The following is a 19,276-nucleotide window of genomic DNA, read 5'->3' as shown; positions in this document are numbered from 1 at the left end:
CTCTCTCTCTCTCTCTCTGCCTCTTCCAGGGGTCCACACAGGTGAAGAATGCGAACTGCTTCTCCGCCATCTGTCCATCAACAAATCAAGTGCATCGGTGCCGGCCACCCTCAAGTCAGCTCAACCACGACGGGCGTCAAACAAAAGTCTTGACCTGGCGTCCCTTAAACGCCCTGTGCAAAGCAAATATTTGAGGCTGGTATATCTAATTTCTCCCGGCAGTCGCCACTGAAAAGATCAACAGTGAAGGGTGTTGTTGGTAGAGAAAAAGAGAGAAGAAAAAGTGGGGGAGGAAGAAGTAACCCTTTCAAACTACACCCTGCCTGCTATTTCTGCTGCACTGTGGGCAGGGAGCATCTCATTTGGGAGAGCTTCAGGCTGACAAAAAAGGACTTCCCTGTTCCCTGCCTATCCAGATGCCTTTATAAATACTGGATAGAGATATCAATTTGCCTGGGTTCTTACACTGCCCAACAAAGAGTCAGTTGGCTATCTATAGAAAAAGTTACAACAATCTTGGATTTTGTGGTTTCCTGAATTGCTACTTGGTCTATTATTGTTCAAAAAACATTTAAGAGCTGTGAGTACAGGAATGGGAGCTGCCAGTCCTCTATAGTTAGAAACTTTTCTAAACGCTCCCACTAGGCTTGAAATTTCACAGAGCTTACAACAGCTCACTGTGGGACGTCGGGAGCTGTGAGTCAGTTTGGAGGCTGCGGTTTTGATGTCTTTTCCAGCTCGGTGAATTAACATGAAGCCCCTAACGCCAATTGGATCTCCTTCACCTCTGAGGCTTCTCAACAAGGGTCCAGACTACTTGCGTAGGCAGATTGATGGCGGCGGTCACGGCCGCTCAGTCAGCGCCGTGGAGAGACTCGAGGCAGACAAAGCCAAGTATGTTAAAAGCCAGCAGGTGATCAACACCAAGCAAGAGCCTGTACTTGTACCCTGTGCCACCCCACCGCCGCCACCCCGGCGAGCAATCACCATCCCTGGAAGCCTGACGCCTCATCTTCCCCCACAGCGTCCGTCCAACACTCCATTCCCTCCGGTCTGTGGCTCCTTCGCTGCAAGAGACGAAAATGAAAACGATGACTCGAGAAAGGAGAACAGACGGACTTCTGTCGATGTTGAAGCACATAACAAGAGCAATGTGAACAATGCGCCCCCCAGCCCGCGCACACCTGGACTTAACACCTTGGTAGCGCCACACAGCGCTCCCATTCTCCGAAGGAGTACAGGCAAACGCATGCTGAGGCCAGACTCCCTCGTCATCTATCGGCAGAAAAAAGAGTGCAAGAGCCCGAGCAGTGCAGCGGTGGGAGAAAACAATAACATGGAGATAAAGGGCTACAGTTTCGTCCGCCGCCTCTTCCAGGGATCCATGAGGGAGAAGAGTAGTGGAGGTGAGAGCAGAATCCAGAAAATGGTCATCGGTGAAGAGAAAGCGTCATCCCGGGATGGCGACTCTCGCATGTCTTGGACCAACGATAAAGATGCGCCAGACGGGGGACCGGGGAGCAGGAGGTCCAGCAAAACTGACCACGAGCGCAGCCCAGAGTCTGCCCCCAGCTCCGGGTTAAGCTGCACGCTCGAAGAGATTAAGAATGGCTTTACAAATGGCACCGGCGATGGAGTTACCAATGGAAACCACTCAAACAAGCATGACGATGAGAATGACCCGTGGAAACGAGCGTCACCACCGGCACCCAGAAGACAGTTTGGAGAGTTGCGGCGCTCCAAGTCAGACTTACATCTGCGCTGCTCAGTAGCGTTATCGGAGCAGGAGCATTTCTTTGACTTCTGCGGGCTGGACATAGATATGGTAGAGCATCTGGGTCGCCAGAATTTCCTCTCAGGGGCCAGCTCTATAGACACTCTCTCGTTGGCGCTCCGCAGCGTGGGCGGGGACGGCTGTGGAGGCTCGGAGCCCAGTGAGTTCTCCCGCCACTCAGGAGATGGACTGTTTGAGGAGGAGCTGGCTGAGCAGCTTCCCACTGGCGTGTCAATAATTGAGAGAAATGCTCGTGTCATCAAATGGCTTTACGGGTGTAAAAACGCCGCCCGTGAAGGACCCAAAGAATCAACGGTTTGATAGCTGGACGAGGATCCCTGTGCCATTGAGAGCTGTGTAGGTGTTGTGTAGTTCACATAAATTTAAAGTACGTTATCCTCTGTGGGCTGCAACAGAGTGCAACATTGTTTGGTTTTTTAACTTTTGAGGCTCAAACAGTTTCGTCAATCGAATCTGGCTTCAAAATATGATTTGAATTTTTACATTTCAAACGAGAGTCAAAGACGCTGGATTTGTTTCAGTGGTCAACATTCACAGGATTAGCATTTCATGACACGCATCTACCTTTGCCCCCTTCACTCCAAAGTCACAGCTTCTTTAAATTAGAGAATAACTGCTACTACTTATATCCTGTCAATCTGATTTGTTGTATTTATAGAGCCTGTGGAAGTATTTTGTGACCTTTACGGCAAATGGAGCTATTTTCCGTCGCATTTTTTCCCCCCATTATCATAAATGTGTATGAGTGTGTGTGTGGAGTGGGCGCTGGATTACTGTCCTCTCCATTTGTAGCTTCTTTTCATTTATTTGCATAACCAGATAAGAACTGATTTGAAATGAGCCCCCTGTGAATCCTCACAAGGCACATAAGTGTGTGTTTGTTTGACACAGTTAACCCAGCTTAGCCTCCTTGACATCACCGCTCTTCCTAATGACTCATTTAAAATGGAAAACCACTAAGCTATGTTTTTTCCAACAGGAAAAATGCTGTGTGAGTGTGAAGTGAACCATGAGTACCTCATTCGAATCTGTCCCAGTTTAGTTTGTGTGTCGCTTTTCTTTTTTTTTACTCCTTAAACGCAGGCGTTGGAACAAACATGTGAGGCACCCCCATGGGGTTGTTAATGCACTGAACTGGACAGAGTGAGGAAATGACACATAGAAATATAGTTTTGACTCCTTACAGATATTTCATCTCATATAATGTTAATCACTGAGCTGGATTCAAAGAAGCTTCTTTGTCCTGAAAAAAAGGAGCCATGCTTAGCTAGTTTTCATTATTTGAAATTCATTTTTCAACCCTTAGTTAGGATCAGTGTTCAGGATATTTAATGTGACCCACTCACAGATTTCCACACCTATTCAGTGGTCACTGCTGGGTAAGCTTAAGAGTTTCAGGAATGAAAACAGGAATAAACACCCTGTCTGTCCTGTGACTGTGAACTGGATTCAGCAGGCGAATATTTGTGTTTCACTGAAATTTCATATATATAAAAAAGTAATATATTATAAGAGTAAAAGAACTCAAGCTGACAGGCCTTTCCTGCCAGATGCTTTAGGATGTCATTTCCACCATCTGGCAGCTTACAGATGTTAACTCGGTCAACCCGATTCCCATCACAAAACATGCAAAAGGGGCTGAAGCCGCCTGCTCTCCCTGATAACCGCAGATCCTACCTCACCTTCACCTCATCCATTCTTCAGTTATTCCCGCTGTATCTTAATGAAAGGTCATTTCCATTGCTTGCCCTGGACTGCGCCACTGTAATGTGAACTGCTGAGGTATGTGCAGGTTAGACTGAGAGTATTACTGAACTCAAGGGCATGTTATTTTTGTACACGTGATAAAATAACGCAGTTACTTGCAATGTCAATTATTTTCTGTATTAATTATGAGCATGGCACACTCCTGAGAATCTTTCCACCTGGATTTTTTTCAGATCTCCCTGTTAAGAAAAAAATAAAAATTTGTTTGCATGTTTTGCAAAGTGGCGACGTAACTTCTGATTCTCCTTTTTTAATTTCACACACGAGAGGTTCGGCTTTTATTCCAAAGAAGTTTGTGTATGATGTACACAGCAAATAAACACAAAAATGAAACTATCTTCGAGTATGTGATTTCTTGCCACCTTGTTATGGTTTTTTTCTTGGCTAATTTTGGACAGATTAACCACCGATTGTGGCATAAACACAAGAGAATGTAAGAAATGTTATGCTGTCTCGTCCTTGACTCTTTGTTGCTTTCCTCCGCCACATCACGTCTCATTTTTCCCCATTATCTCAAATGGCTAGGCGCTAATCCTTTTGGCATTCCCTGCATAGCATACTCTTGAGAGAGCAGCAACAGGTTGTGTTTATAGACAAGGAAGCCTCTGTGTGGCCTGATGCTATGTCTACGCTGTCGGAGCGCAGACTCTCCACCCTGTCTGCAGCCTCCTCCTGACACTTTTTGTGTCTTCTCTGAGTCAGCATTTGTTTTCATGCTCCAACTCACAGTGGTCTGAAATCTTAAGAGGAAAATCTAAAAATATTTTGATTTGACAATGACATCCGTCTCCCTAAATCTAGTCACAGCTTTAAAAAAAGCTTTGCTTTTAAAAGCAAAAACGACTGCACGCTGACACTTCTTGGAGACGTCTGTGGACCTACTGAAAGAACACCACAAAGCACAATCTGAGTGAATTCTGCAGAGGATTTTTTTTTTAATATAAAACTTTCCCAAAGTCAAAGGAAGTGATTTATGTTTTCATGATGTGAATCCAATGCAGATTCTTGTGCCAAGAGAGGAAAAAAAGCTTTTTGGCTCATGCACCATGGGATTGCTTTGCAAAACCAATCGGCAAGAACTACTTACACACAGGCCTCAAATGGTGCTGATATGGTGCCATTTTACAAATGATTGTCATTTGTAAAATGCAAATGAACTTCCAAATTCTGCAGTCCAGTGGTGCAGTTAGTAGTGGTGTGTTCAGACTACCAATAAAACAGCAACTAACTACATTTTTCTATATGAAAGCCAGAAATATGAGGCTGCAAATTAACAGTAAACAAATGCGGGTGTGGAAAATAAAGGTTGAGCTGGCCTCAACTTTTTTCATTCCTATAGTGAAGCATCAACCACTCTCTGGCCACTTTATTAATTACACAAGTATCCCTTAATTCTTCATAAATTCACCAAGGTGACTGAAACATTCCTCAGAATTTGGTTCATGATGACATCACAACATCACACAGTTGCTGCAGATCTGTCGGCTTCGTATCCATCATGAGAATCTCCTGTTCCCATGCATCCCATAAGTGAACATGGAGAGAGGTCTGGTGACTGTGGAGGCCATTTGACTACAGTAAACTGTTTGTCTTACTCAAGAAACCAGTTCTGGTTTGAGCTGAGCTTTGTGACACGGTCATAAAGGGACGGATATGGTGAGCAACAATACTCAGATATGCTGCGATGTTTATACAGTCCCGATCAAAAGTTTAAGGCCATTTGAAAAATGGCAAAAAATCGTATTTTGCATGGTTGGATCTTAACAAGGTTCTAAGGTTCCAAGTAGAGCTTGCAACAAGAAGAAATTGGAGTGAGACAAAACATGCAAAAATTGAGCATGCAGTTTATTGAAAGCAACGCTTAAACTGAAACAGGCTGTTTTACAGCTGATCAAGGACAACATGCCTTTAAAGGCTAAATCGGTGCAAAAATGTGTATTCATTGTCATTTTCGGTCAGATAGTCACACTGTCATAACATTTTGATGGCCAAGGCAAAAAAACCATTCCCTTTTTAAATGTGGTCGGGTTGTTGAACTGCACAGCAGGGTCTCTCGCAGCGCACCATCACTGCTGAGGTGGGACACAGTAAGGCAGTCATTTGGAATTTCATAACCGATCCTGAGGGTTACGGAAAAAGTCAAGTGGAAGACCCCCAAAAACTTCACCAGCACTGAGCCGGAGGATCCAATTGGCTGTCTGTCAAGACACTGGATGATCCTGGACCCAAATTAAGGCCGTTACTGGTGCCGACTGCAGTCCCATAACCATCAGACGCCATCTGAGACTGAAGGGCTTCAAAAACAAAAAACGTCTTCAAACTTTTGAAGAAACAAGGCTCATTTGGTTTTAAGTGTCCGAAAGCCTGCCAAGAAAATATCCCTCACACGTTGCACAAACACCAGCAGCCTGAAAACTGTTGATAAAGGGCAGAATGGATCCACACTTTCATGTTATTTACTGAAAACCTGAATGTTGAACCAGAAATTTGAAGTCATCTGACCAGGCAACATTTTTCCAGCCTTCTGTTGTCCAGGTTTGGTGTGAATTGTAGCCTCAGTTTCATGTTCTTAGCTGACAGAAGTGGAACCCTGTGTGGTCTCCTGCTGTCGTAGCCCATCTGTTATGTGCTCCAAGATGCTCTTCTGCACGCCTTGGTTATAAGAAGTTGTTATTTGAGTTACTGTTGCCTTCAGCTCCAAGCAGTCTGGTCATTCTCCTCTGACCTCTGGCATCAACGAGGCATTTTCACCCAGAAAACTGCTGCTCACTGGATAGTTTCTCTTTTTTTGGACAATTCTCTGTAAACCATAGAAATGGTTGTGTGGGAAAATCCCAGCGGATCAGCAGTTTCAGAAATACTTAAACCAGCATGTCTGGCTCCAACAACCATGCCTCATTCAAAGTCACCTTTCTTCCCCGTTCTGATGCTCAATTTGAACTTCAGTAAAAATTACAAAAATGCCGTAAGACAGTTTTTTATACTCAGTGTCCTGTCATTACTCCAAAGTAAAGACATTTTGCTACCTTTAACTCTGTGAGCTCTGAGTCATCATCAGTGTTGACCCCAACCCTACCTCCAGCCTTTTGATCTACTGATTGACAGCCTTGATAGCTTTAGCAGAACAATAAATAACAAAAACACACAAAAAAAGTCAAAAGAATGCATATTTACAAGGTTACCGTGAGGGTCATCACTGATGATGATGATGATGACTTGGACCTCTCGGGGTTAAAGGTAACAAAGTCTATCATTTAGCACCTTAAAGCCTCCACGCTAACTAGTGGTTGTCTCCAGGTATATAATTTACCAATCAGATCTGAGAATCATCTTTCTAGCCAAGTGTCCACAGCATATTTCCCCAAATATAATCTATTCCTTTAAGATATCCAGATAAGCTCTCATCAGGTGGGCTGTTTTACTGCAAACTGCTCAATTATTCACTGTCCACTGAGCAGCCCCGGGATTAGTCAGCAGATGACTCATTTAGCAGTTTACAGAAAAGAGTTGACCAAATTCACAAAGAGGCTTTTCCCAACATATATGATTTCTATTATAGGGAGTTTCCCTTTAAAGAAGCACAACACAGTGTGAGGATATTTAAGCAAACAAACATCTGACATGTTCACCAGTTTGCACACACTGAACAAAGCTTTTGCAAGGTTGGCAAGTTACAACAGCAGCACTTACACTGTACAATAAGTGCACTCACACAAGCACACACGCTAATCTAATTTCTTTCTTCTTGTATACCACACTTCCTTTCCCTCTTTCTGTCTTTCCCAAAGCAGAGCAAAACAATAGCCCTCCTGTTTGCCTGCATCTCTGTCAGCTACGCTGACCGGAGGGCCTGCTGTGACATCCTGTTTTGGGTTCATAGGACAAGGTTTAAACATATGGTCATGTTTTGGGTTTGGCTTTTTTTTTCTCAGTCTGCCTGGAAATAAACAGACAACAGCTGGAAAAGGACTATTTGGGTCTGATTATTACAGGGTTGACGAGGTTTAGGCTGGTCTAGTGCTGAGCAAGCAGAAAGACTGAACTGGTGTACCTGTTAAAGATTTTAGTGTGCTTGCAAAAAAGGGAAAGAAATGCCCAGTAGTTTGAAAAGTGGATGATAAACCAGCAGGAATCCAGCACTCCAGGCTTTGATGCTGCTGCTGATGTGTTTTTTCACTCACTTTAATACAGACACACACACACAGACACACACACACACAGACACAAACACAGTCCGAAGACCTTCCGTATCACACTTTTGCCAACCAGCACATGTGGATCAGCAATCTTTTGACCCATTTATGACTTGATAAACTGGATATTTCACTGAATGAAATCTTTTGAACTCCCCTCAAAACTATTTTTGGTAGTTTAATGAGCTGCAAATGTAGACTTTTAGCTTACACAGGAAGCTGTTGTTGTTCCTCTGCTCAAAGGCCTCCAGTACCACTAAAGCATAACAGACTTATTTCTCAGACAGTGGATGGAAATCTGATTCCACTTTACCAGGGGTTTTAAACACTTACAAGGCTTTAAAAAAATCTGGCACTACTCGGTGAAACAAAACACAAGTTTCTTTTCCACTAAAGCTTCTAATTCAGCTCTTTGATAACACCTTAGGTCAAACACTTCTGTGCTCGTGTGGCCTCCGACTGCGATCCATTTGTAGCTGGGATCTTTCTTCTGTGCTCTGAGAAGTAATATTGTGTGTCAGGGTTAGCATGGGTTGTGAAGTGTGTCAAATCTGGCCTAGTTCTTCTGCGCCAGCAGCTTCGGCAGACTGCGGATGTCTACGCTTGAGAGAAGCTTGGTTCATGACTCAGAGACTGAGAAAGTAACAGCACACGCACACAACCCTGGCACACAGTGGACTGCCAGGAGAGAAGTCAACTATTTCAGCTGTTAGCAAGGCACACCTTCATCACAGATGTGCTAGAAACATCAACAAGCAAAGGTGACCTGTTTGATGCGGTAGTGGTGGTCATCTAAAACCAGAGGTGTCGTGTAGGAAAACAGCTCTGTCCTACTTCCACACTGATTCTGGCATGTGTGTCAGAGTATAATCCTTTTAGAGTAGAAAGGGTGATAAAAAAAATAAGATGAAATATTTGCCAACAAGTCTTTTGACTAAAAAGAATAAGAAAAAACAGACATGGGATAGGTTACGAATTACTATATATATGAATTTTAAACCATGATTATGATTATGTATTTGTCATTGGTCATTGCTTGCATGAACAGTGGTATCACCATATGTGCACTTTCTTCAAGGCTCATTACAAAATAATACCTTTGTTTTTATGCAAAATGCCTTTTCTTTTCTGTGTCTGTAATAAGCAAACAAAACTTGAGGATCCACCATGAGCTTGGAGAAACTAAAAATGCCAAATTCCCACAAATTCATATTGTAAAGTCAGGGAAGACAGTTTGGTTTCTTCCCGCTGATGATTTGCAGCATAATTCAAAAGTCTCGGTTCAGTTCAGTCTAGACCACTTTAGTCAAAACACTATTGCTATTTTCATCTGTAATGATTTATATATGGCAGTATTGTTCTGGGAGAACATAATTCTGCCCTCTTTCCATCTGCATACATGAAAAGACTAAGACAGCGGGTGTAGAACAGAGCAGGCATCACTGACAACAGGTATGGCATCAATTAAGCCAGAAACGGCATGAAAAGCAGGAGCTAGGGTGGTGGTGGGTTGCAAAGCAGCTTGCAGAGGAAGGAGGATCTGTAATTAGGAAAAAGAAAATTAAAGAGTCCTTTCTATATATGAAATTAGCAGATACGGGCTGGCACTGAGTGCAGCCGCTTCCAGCTGATGCACGCAGAGTGTGATGTCTAGACATGCCTTCTAAAATTTTGTTGTCAGAAAAGGAAAATTTTGTATTTTTCATCCTCTAATTGCAGTATTAAATCCTAAGAAAATGGGAAGACTATAAAATAAATGATTAGATTGATATGAACTGAAAACCACAGTTTAGGCTAAAGCATGGGTTGGTTTACAAAGTCAAATAAATCACATGATTAGAATCCACAGCAGGTGAGGTTCACCAGAACTTGGCCCCACAGTTTGACCTGACACAGGCTCAGGCTCCTGACTGACATATCTACTGACAAACTAAAATAAAATCCTTATAACAGAGTCCAAGGAATGATTGGAATGATCCAACACAGCAGCAGTCGATTCAGTTATGTAAATCTGTTCCAAGAAAACAGCAGCTGGCTTACATCTGGTAACGAAATCCACCAGGAAATTATTCAAAATATAAACACTTAGTTGTACCTGCCTGTTTTACCTCTTAGCAACTGCATAACTATCCCCAGTAAGGCTGAAATTTTAAGCTAATGCAGTCAGGAGGAGGTAGCAGACTCCACTTTGCTTTGCCCCCATCTCTGTAACAAAAACCATCCCCGAACTAAAGGTATCCCGTAGCACTACTGGGTTATAAATCAGAGGACAGACCCCTTTCATTCCCCTTTGTCAGGCATGACCTCTGCTTCCCAGGGGGTCAGGGAGATGGCCTGAGCATTGGCACTGTGGGAAACCTGACCAGGAGCCACGGACCTTCTACAAATAACCATCTTACGTCAGGAAAAGCTGCAGCAGTACAACAGCAGGACTGCTGGCGGGCCTCTGATTCAACACCAAATGACATTTACAGAAACAGGAGACAAGAGTTTCATGTGTTTTCTTTTCAGAGAGCAGGGAGGTCAGTTGACCCTCATTGTAGAACAAGAGCAGGGATTGACCACTGCTGACAGTTTCCTAGTTCAAGTGTTATGTAGGTTAAACATTTTTTCTTTAATCAGTGAAAGAGTCCTTCTATGTAGAATGTAAACTCAATAAAAGAGACTTTGTAGTTCTCCATCCGTGCATCAACATCTTATATCATCTTATATCTCATATCATATCAACATATCAATAATAACTCACGTCCATGAAATCATTTGTTATTATTCTTTTGTGTATAATGTCATGTAAAAATGTTAAAAATGTCACATAATTGCAGTTAATTTGTAGCAAATTCCCTGATGATAAACAAAAACATAAATGTGAACATTCATCCATTATTTTTAGGCTTTTAGGCTGTATTGCTTATTGATGGTTTCTCAATAGAGGACCATTATGGGGGCTATCTGCTCTTCTATACAAATTTTTTCAAGTTTGTCCATAGCATTTATGATGAAAATAAACTTAGATGATAAGAACCACCCCGTTTCATGCACTGGACATTTGCATCTTTTCAACATAAACAAGTGTTTACAGCTTTTTTTGTAGTTCAAATTCCTTGGAGATGTTTGCATGTCCCTTTGAGAACAAATCGTTTCAAAAACAAGAAGTAAACAGATTTATAATAAAACTATGAAAGTAAATCAGAGCTACAAGGTTACCCACATGACATCTTTGACCAGATGTTGATGCTGGTGAACAGGGCGGCAAAGATGTGCGCTAATCAAAGCCGTTTTCATTTTGTACACAAACCATAATTACAGTTCTAAGGATTCATTACATTTAATTAGATTTGAGGTGTAAAGTGTTTTTCTTAACTTCTCTCTCTTAACTTTACACTATATTGTGCAATTTCTAATTTTGTTGATATTTTTGCAAACTGCTGAATGCATACATTCGTTTAGCAGTAAATATCGCCCCATGTTTTTGTAAGCAGGCACAATTTTTCTAGAAGAGCACTATGAACAGCTGCTCTGTGGCAAGTTAACAGTCAGCATAAATTTGCTGATTCATAAACAGTCCCAGCACAGAATTAAACATATTGCAGTTACCAAACTCTTTGCATCCAAGTAGCACACTGCAACGAGTTCCTTGCTGTGAAAACATTTGTGGCCACATTATGATGAGAAAACACCCCAGTCACACAGTCAGATCTATTCCCAGTCATGTGGGAACAAGACAAGCTGTCAGGCCAACAGCTGGCCCTCGCTCCTCATCTGCATCCATGAAAACATTCATCTACACTTCTCCTGCTCTGATATCCGACTCCCACGAGGGAACAGAGTTCGTAACCCAAACGCCACGAACCGGTCGCTTTATTGGTCACTTTATTGCATCCCTGTGGTTTTTGATTACTCTCTTTCACTTTCAGTTCTTGATGTTTTTCACCAAGCAGGGTAAAACCATCTCCTGGGACCATATGTTCACAATATGGCCAGTGAAAGGCCCGTCCCTTTTTAAGGTGGCAGCTTTGATGTTTTCCACAGTCAGTGAAATTGGTTTGAGAAAATGTATGTTTAAAAAGACAAATCATCTGCAGATTCAAATGCTCTCCTTCATCTTTTTCTCTCCCTCCTCTCCCTCCTCACACAATCCCCTCTGTTACTAATGTTCTTTGAGCCACTCGGTTTACCTTCAGGTCAAAGCCATGGCTTATAATACATGCTTTCAATCTTTCTATTAAGTGTACTTTGGTAGCATAGATAAGGTGCTACAGGTCAATCCTAGAACCTTTTCACTCCAGCATGACTTCCATTATGTAAGTGGCAATAAAAAGATACGTAGTTAATACGTGCTGAAAGTCAGAATTCAATTTAATAGTCATCGACCGATCAGGCACCATCATACCTCGGAAAGGTCATATCACCAAGGTTTTCCAACAGAGTCCTTTGGTCTTACTATAGGCTTAGTTGTGGTTTTTAAAGTTGAACTGGAGTTGAGCACCATTCTCTAATTAGGCCTAATACTTGTGCTTATGGCACAAAGTCATGTTTTGTCCTGTGAAACACAGATATGTGCATATTATGAAAAAAATGTCCCTTTTGGAGCTTTTTATTGATCTATTAGTATGGCTAGACAAACAACATCCTACTAACAGCTCAAGAAATTAATTTCCTTTGGCTATTTATTTGTTTAGACATGAACTTTTCTGCCTCAAGCCAAGGTGAGACCCTTTTTTGTGGCACGGATTAACTTTGAGAAGAGCTACAGCACAGACAGGCTGAGTCCAGGCTTAGACTGTAACCTTGAGGCTGTAGTGAGAGAAAAAATAGGCTCATGTCACAGCAGAGGCAGGGGAGCTGCTGAGTAAATCACTGTCTGGTCTTCATGTCTCTTTCTGTACCACAAATTGACTATTTGCTAAACTCAGTTCCTGTTGCCACAAGTGTCAACCTGTTTTGTTTTTGCACAATCCAAAATGTAACTTGCAGTAAAAGAGAAGCACATTTTAAGTTTTTATTTTTGAAGCAACAAGCCTTTGATTTTCCCCCACAAAAACGCAAGGATGATACATATTTCTAACCAACAGCTGTTTATTTTGGTCTTGCATGAAGACTGTCAGTTACATATTTCATCATATGACAAGTATTGGGTATCTAAATTAAAGTGTTAGAAAGCTATCTTTCAGACAATTTGGTTGTGCACGTGTGATTGTGACTCCAAATAAAGCATCGCTGCAGACAGTTTTTATTGGGCGACAAGCTAAAAATGTAGCAGAACATTGACCACGTTAGCTTTATTTTTCATGAACATAAAATATGCAAAGATAGCCACTTAAGTTAGTTTGTGATTAATATGATGTAGGAGCATCTTGGCAGTAAAATGTCAATTTTGTTTGGACTGAAAGCAACGTTTTTCTTTCTGAAGGTTAGGCTTTAAAGTAATGCTAGGTTGCTACTGAAGCTAGTAAGCTAGTTACAAAAACAATGCTAACACTTGCTAATTATTCATTCAGAACTCCTGTCCTCTGGTGCTTTTAGCTTTTAAACTTTTCAGACTACCATGTATTTGTTATTAGAGTCTAGTGTGGGCACTATAGCAGAATCTAAACCCTGACATGCAACTGATACCACGAAAAAAGTCCTCATTCAAAGCAACTACAGGAGACAGTACACTAAACTTTCAGTGCATATCTCACCAAGCCATTCTGATGTACAGGAATGGGCATCAAAAAATGCTGCGAACCATTTTGAGAGATGAGAATGAATTTTGAAATGGAATTTGGCTTATATTTGTGCATATTGTCCCTCTTACAATTTGCATATAACTCAAATCTCCATATGCGTGCACCCAGAACAAACAACATTAGCAATTCGCTCTCAGCCCGTCAGCTGCAGATGAAGAACGTCTACTGGATGTGCTCTCCAACATCATCAAAGCAAAGCAAAGCACTTGACCTCGCCCTCGTCTTCGCCACAGTTCTGGGGTTAGCCTTTCCTAATTTAACCCCAGTCTGGTTGCGAGGGCGAGGGAAGGCCCATATCTGTGGCGCCATGTTGGGCAGGACCTCCTCTGAGGATTCAGCCAGTGATATCCCTCAAAACCCACAGAGGATTCCTACCTGATCATCCTCAGTGGAACTTAATTGCAGGATCCATGGAGGAGGGAGGACACCTGTCAATCATAAGCAGTATTGGTGGAGTCTCATTGGATTGTAATGCTTGCATGTAATATTTTGTACGTTACTGTGTTTACAATTATATCGCAGTGGGTTAGATTTTTTCAAAACTTTGTTGAGTGGACATCATTGGAAGTTTTAAGTATTACTGCTTAAAGCATTATTTGCAAGTACAAGCTCCTGCTTCTATAATAATATTACTTGTAAAGATAAATCAAGCTAAAACAAGCTGTTGGAAATAATAGAAAATATATTAAGTTCACTGTGGTAATTCTGACAGCCATCCAATAGTGCCAATCATAACTGGCAGACGACAAACTGGAAAACAAATTATCAGTCAAGAAATTACATGAGAACTGCCAGTTGACCTGGTGAAGTCTAATCTGATCTAATACAAACTGTTTCCTCTAATTACATTCTTCAGTCCATCGGCATGAGCTCTCATGACTTGTTGCCAAGCTTGTGAAGGACTGTGCACAGAGAGGAATGCAGCGCTGTGATGCGCACACTGCAGAGTATCCGAGTTATGTAAAGACGGTGTCATTACATTATTTTCCCCAACGTTTTATTACTAAGCGCAAAAAGATTAAAGAAAATCTCTGCAACAGTTTATGCTTTTTCTGTAGCAAATTTTAGTCATTAACAAGAAATAATAAGAGGATCCTGCCACAAAGTTACTAATTAGTCCTAATCCTGTCTAAATTACATACTGGGTGTGGCGTTCAGCTTCAGCTCAAACAAGCAGAGGAAATTACTGGCCTGAAGTGATTTTGCTTTTGTTTTATACTAACACAGAGGATATGCTGCTTTCTTTTGTGAAGCTTTATGCTCTAAAGCGCTTCAGGCTCAGTGCAGGATTGCATAAAGCTCTGTAACATCATCAGATGTGAGAGTGCAAGAGTGAAGGGCACAGGTGAGCTTCCACTGAAAAGTCTATTGTCTTTGATATGGTGCGTGTATCTGACACCCAGCTTTGGGACTAGGTCATGAACTTTGACAGCCATATCAGTTCCTCCTGGGAAAAGAGTGATCCAGGTGTCTAACTGGCCGATTAGTGTGCCACCCCCACTGGTGTAAAGATCCTCAAAGAAGCAGTTTCTCACCATATTAAAAAAGCGGAGTGGTGTTGAAGTTCAGGATTAAGCCTTCTATTCTTTACAAGACTTCTCTGTTAGTAAAACACCAAGTACAGAGAAACCTTTCACCTCCCTCAGTAAATTTACTTGATAAAACATAAGAGCAAACAAAATACCAGCACTCACGTATGCATGTATTTCTTAATGTTTTTTATTGAGCTTGAATAGCACAACGTTTTCTTCCACATTCAAACACTCATGCACACGATATCTGACTGTAAAAGTCGAGTTCTACTGTAACATCCTGAGGCATCTGAAGGAGCACATTCAGCAGAGCCAACCATTCATTATACACTGAAAACATGGGAACTTTCTGGCTGCACAAGCATTGTCTTTTTCACTTTCACTCGCCAGGTTAGCATCACCCTCTTCCCCAAAATGAAATTCAAGAAGAAGCAGACATAGCAGAGGTGAGTGTGTGTGATCTAAACCGGTCCAGAGGTGCACAAGGCGATAATACTGGAGAGATCAGCCAGTTATTCATTTTACTGGTGAGGTCTCTGAACATTGATCTCTTATGTTGATAGTTTTGTTGCATCGTGTTCTTACAAAACCTGCTAGTGTTGCAAATTAGAAGCACTAGTGCATGCTCATGCTACAGTAGGATTGTAGTCTGTTATTGGAGGCTTGATAGGCAACATGATGACATCATAATATTTAATGCATGGCAAAGGTTTTGTGGATATAAATAACTGAACTCCAAATCATAAAACGTTTTTAAGGTGTGTGCGTGAATACTACAATTTCAGCCTACTGTAAGGTGGACAGTTTCTAAGGAACATGATGGCTTTATAATGTCTGATTTCGATGAGAACCTCCAGGGGCCTACAATGTACATGTGTGCTAGTTTTGATGTTTTCTTGGCAAATGAGCAGGATGGGACTCAAACTTAATGATAAAAAACATGGATAAATCTGTGTCAATTAGATAAGATGCAAAAGTGTAGAAGCATTTTCTCAGTTTCATGAAATATAACTGGATACAAGATAAGAATAAGAATAATAAGAAGAAGTAGAACTTTATTTATCCCAAGGGAAATTCTTTTGTCATGTACATGCTCAAAGCAGCAGGAGAGGCAGAGGAACAGATGAATAAGATTTACAATATATACAATAAGAATAGTAGTATACAGTAATATACAGTAGGATAGTGCAAGACATAGTATCAAATAACTAACGAAGTAATATATATAACTATATCCTGGAGAATAAATAACTTAACTATCAAAATAGTTGAAACTGCTCGATTTAACTGTCCACACAAACTTACAACACGCTCCAGTGCTCGTAAATCCCAACTGCCCACAACAGCCTTGTCCCACAATAGCTGTACCTCCTGACAGTCTCCATCAACTTCTTATCAAGTGGCACTGTCTCCTTCTCCAGTCTTCTCCTCAGACAGCCTGACACCCCAGATTCCCATGTCAGAAATAGAGATGGGCCGAAGGAGGACAACGACTCGAGGAGAAGCAAACATGCAAAAGAGCACAGGAATTTCTGTTTGCAGCGGAGGGGGCAAAAGTCGGAGCGGCCAAAGAGAGACGGAGTGGGATTTAATGACATGTTGATGACAGGCTGGAGGGGAGTATGCAATGCTCCTGCAGGAGCAGAGAAAGAGAAGGGTGTAAGATGAGCCATACTGGCTTGTATAGCTGTGAATAGAGGTCTGCTCTTTTACACTACGACAGAGTGCGTCTTCATACCTGCACTGATCGTACATGACGAGAAACAGGGGCAGTGAAATCTCCAGCTGTGCATCAATGTGTAATTTCCGCCTTGGCTAGTTATGGGTCACAGGTTCCCCGAGGCTCGATTTGCTCGAGCATGGATGAATGATCAGTCTGTGGTGCATGAGGGTTATTCCTAATGTGGTGGGGAAACAAGAACCATTTTTTCTATATAAATGTATTAAAAGCCATACGTCCACCTATCCATCCACCCATGTGCACCTGTGACAGAATCTACTGTGGGCAGGATGATGACGAAAATAAGAGGCATTTTTAAACTGTTAAACGGAAGATTATTTGCTTACTTGTTGAGCACTAGTTGACAAGTCAGACGCTGATTACTTTATAGTTTCATGGAGACCGAAAATTAAGGAGAACAGAATGTAAACATCATTAGTTACAATTTTATTTTTTTTTTTTAGAGAGGTTCTGTCTGCATGTGGCCACTAACCATGTGACGTCAGGCATTTTTGAACATGCGATGATCATGATTACAAAGCAGGGTCAAGTTAATAAAGCCCAAATCCCAGAGGCCTGCCCCCTGGCAACCACCAGTTGCTAAGGAAATTACGTGTTCCCCAGCTGGTTGACAAAAATCTCCTTGAAATTGCTTTAGTTGCTACCAAATTGCCACCATATGCACAGAAGATGGCAACTCATCCATAAACACTCACCAGCGATAGGGAAACTGTGAAAGTGCAACTCAAACATAAAATAAAACATAAATAAAAAAACGTTTGCCTTCAAAGTAAAAGTTGGACCTTTTAAAACGTCCTACCTGATAGTGCAGATAAGTGAGCATCTTCCACGCAAACCGCAGCAATTGTTCAATGACCAAAGCAATCACAAGGAGGTTTTTGACACAGCATCTTCTTTGCAGCTGATTTCACCTGGAGGAGCCACTCGCCTCTCAGTTGAGGAATAGCAATGTGCCCACGGCGTCGCACGAGCAATCTTTATCATTTAAAAAACAAAGCAAACGTTGTAGTTTAACAGGAGGGATGTTTTCTACTACCTGTTCTTAGAGAACAGTGATTTCCTGTGCTTCACACAGGTACTGTAGCTAGCATCTACTGTCTAAACCTTTATATTTACCCAATAGAGTGCTTGTTTGAATCTCATGTTTCCACCTAATGCATCCAACTGAGGCTCGCTCTTGTTTTATTTTCAGCTTCCTTCACTCTTTAATTTTTTTTCTATCCTCTTTTTCATTATCAGTAAGAATTTTTACAGTTGTTCCACCATCCATCATTTCATCCACCTGGGAAGGTTAACAGTCTCTCCTCTTTCTGTTTTTTTATTTTTTTTGATATCATATCCAGTGAGAGGCAGAACTGCAGAGTGAAAGAAACGCTTACAGGGAAGCAGTGCTTCTATACTGCCAACACTGTGAAACTTTTTTGGATTTTTCAGTAACAATTTTGAAACACAAAGCTTTTGGGGTCTTCTATAATTTAACAACAACTGACTGTATTTGAAGGATGCTGCGATTAAATATGCATACTCATTCAAAACTAGGTGAATATTTCTGAGTGCCAAGACTGATTAAAGTATTTTAAAAAGCATATTTTACTATGAAGATATCAGAAGTTTTACATTGTTTTTTTTTAACACAATATCTTTTTTTTTTTTTAAAACACTACATGAGACGACACTTTTTGTGCCCATCAGCCTCAAAAATTAAGAATTCAGAATGCATTTTTCAGATGCCTTCTTAGCGTCTTGTTGGAGTCTGCTGGTTCTCACGGTGAGCTGCATGTGTGTGTGTGTCTGGTGTGTGTTTGTATGTGTGTGTGTTTAGGCTTAGCTGCAGGTCGGGAGCAAAAGCAAAGAACAACAGCCATAACAGCTGTAGAAACAGTAACTCGAGCCCGACAGAGACTTTGTGGAGGGACAAAGAATCAATTTGCATTCCAGCAACTATACAATACAATATAAAGATATAACACAAACCATCACTTTTACTGCGCGTGAGTGACCGCTACAGCCAGTGACCCGTGGCATCGAGCTGACAAACCAGCTTTCAAAATCAGCACGACACGGTGGATCGCGGGCCTCCTGCGTATCGCTCCCTTAAAAATAACTCGGCAAACTATAATTTCAGAAGAGAAACATCGCAGCTGCCGAGTTATATTTTCTGTGCCGTGTGTGGAAATCCCACGGCTCAAGTTCTTTGGGCTCAGCACTCCTCCTGCTAGGTGGCCACTTTTATCTGAAAATAATCAATGGAGCCAACAAGTACAAACATGACCCAAGAAATAAACACACATATTGGCTGAAAATGTATTGACGGTCCTGCAAGCCCCGAGCTCTTGTTAGAAAGTATGAATGAGAGCAGAAAAATCGATCTATTTTCAGGCAGGCCTGCCTTTGGAGATGGGTGATCAGATTTCAGCAGAGATACAGATGGATGATGGGTGCCAGGACGTATGCATGCATGTGTGTGGTTGCGTGTCTGTGTCTGTGCCTGCGTGAGTTTTACTGGGTCGTGGTGTGGC

At 41.7% G+C, this 19,276-nt stretch overlaps 1 protein-coding gene across 1 annotated transcript in view; it reads left to right on the top strand.

The window, feature by feature from the left end:
- fam110d (family with sequence similarity 110 member D) overlaps positions 1–3,891 on the top strand; it is a 17,616-nt gene extending 13,725 nt beyond the window's left edge. Inside the window, exon 2 of the mRNA XM_005736069.1 lies at positions 30–3,891. Coding sequence (XP_005736126.1) covers positions 752–2,095 — 1,344 coding nt within the window. The 5' untranslated portion in view covers positions 30–751 and the 3' untranslated portion in view covers positions 2,096–3,891. The remainder of the gene's footprint in view (positions 1–29) is intronic.
- The last annotated feature ends 15,385 nt before the right edge of the window (positions 3,892–19,276 follow it).

The sequence above is a fragment of the Pundamilia nyererei genome, unplaced genomic scaffold (genome assembly GCF_000239375.1).
Source record: "Pundamilia nyererei isolate P.nyererei 1_Seehausen unplaced genomic scaffold, PunNye1.0 scaffold00067, whole genome shotgun sequence".
NCBI classification, from domain to species: domain Eukaryota; kingdom Metazoa; phylum Chordata; class Actinopteri; order Cichliformes; family Cichlidae; genus Pundamilia; species Pundamilia nyererei.
The sequence above is the reverse complement of the archived record's forward strand: the minus strand, read 5'-3'. Positions and strand labels throughout refer to the sequence as shown.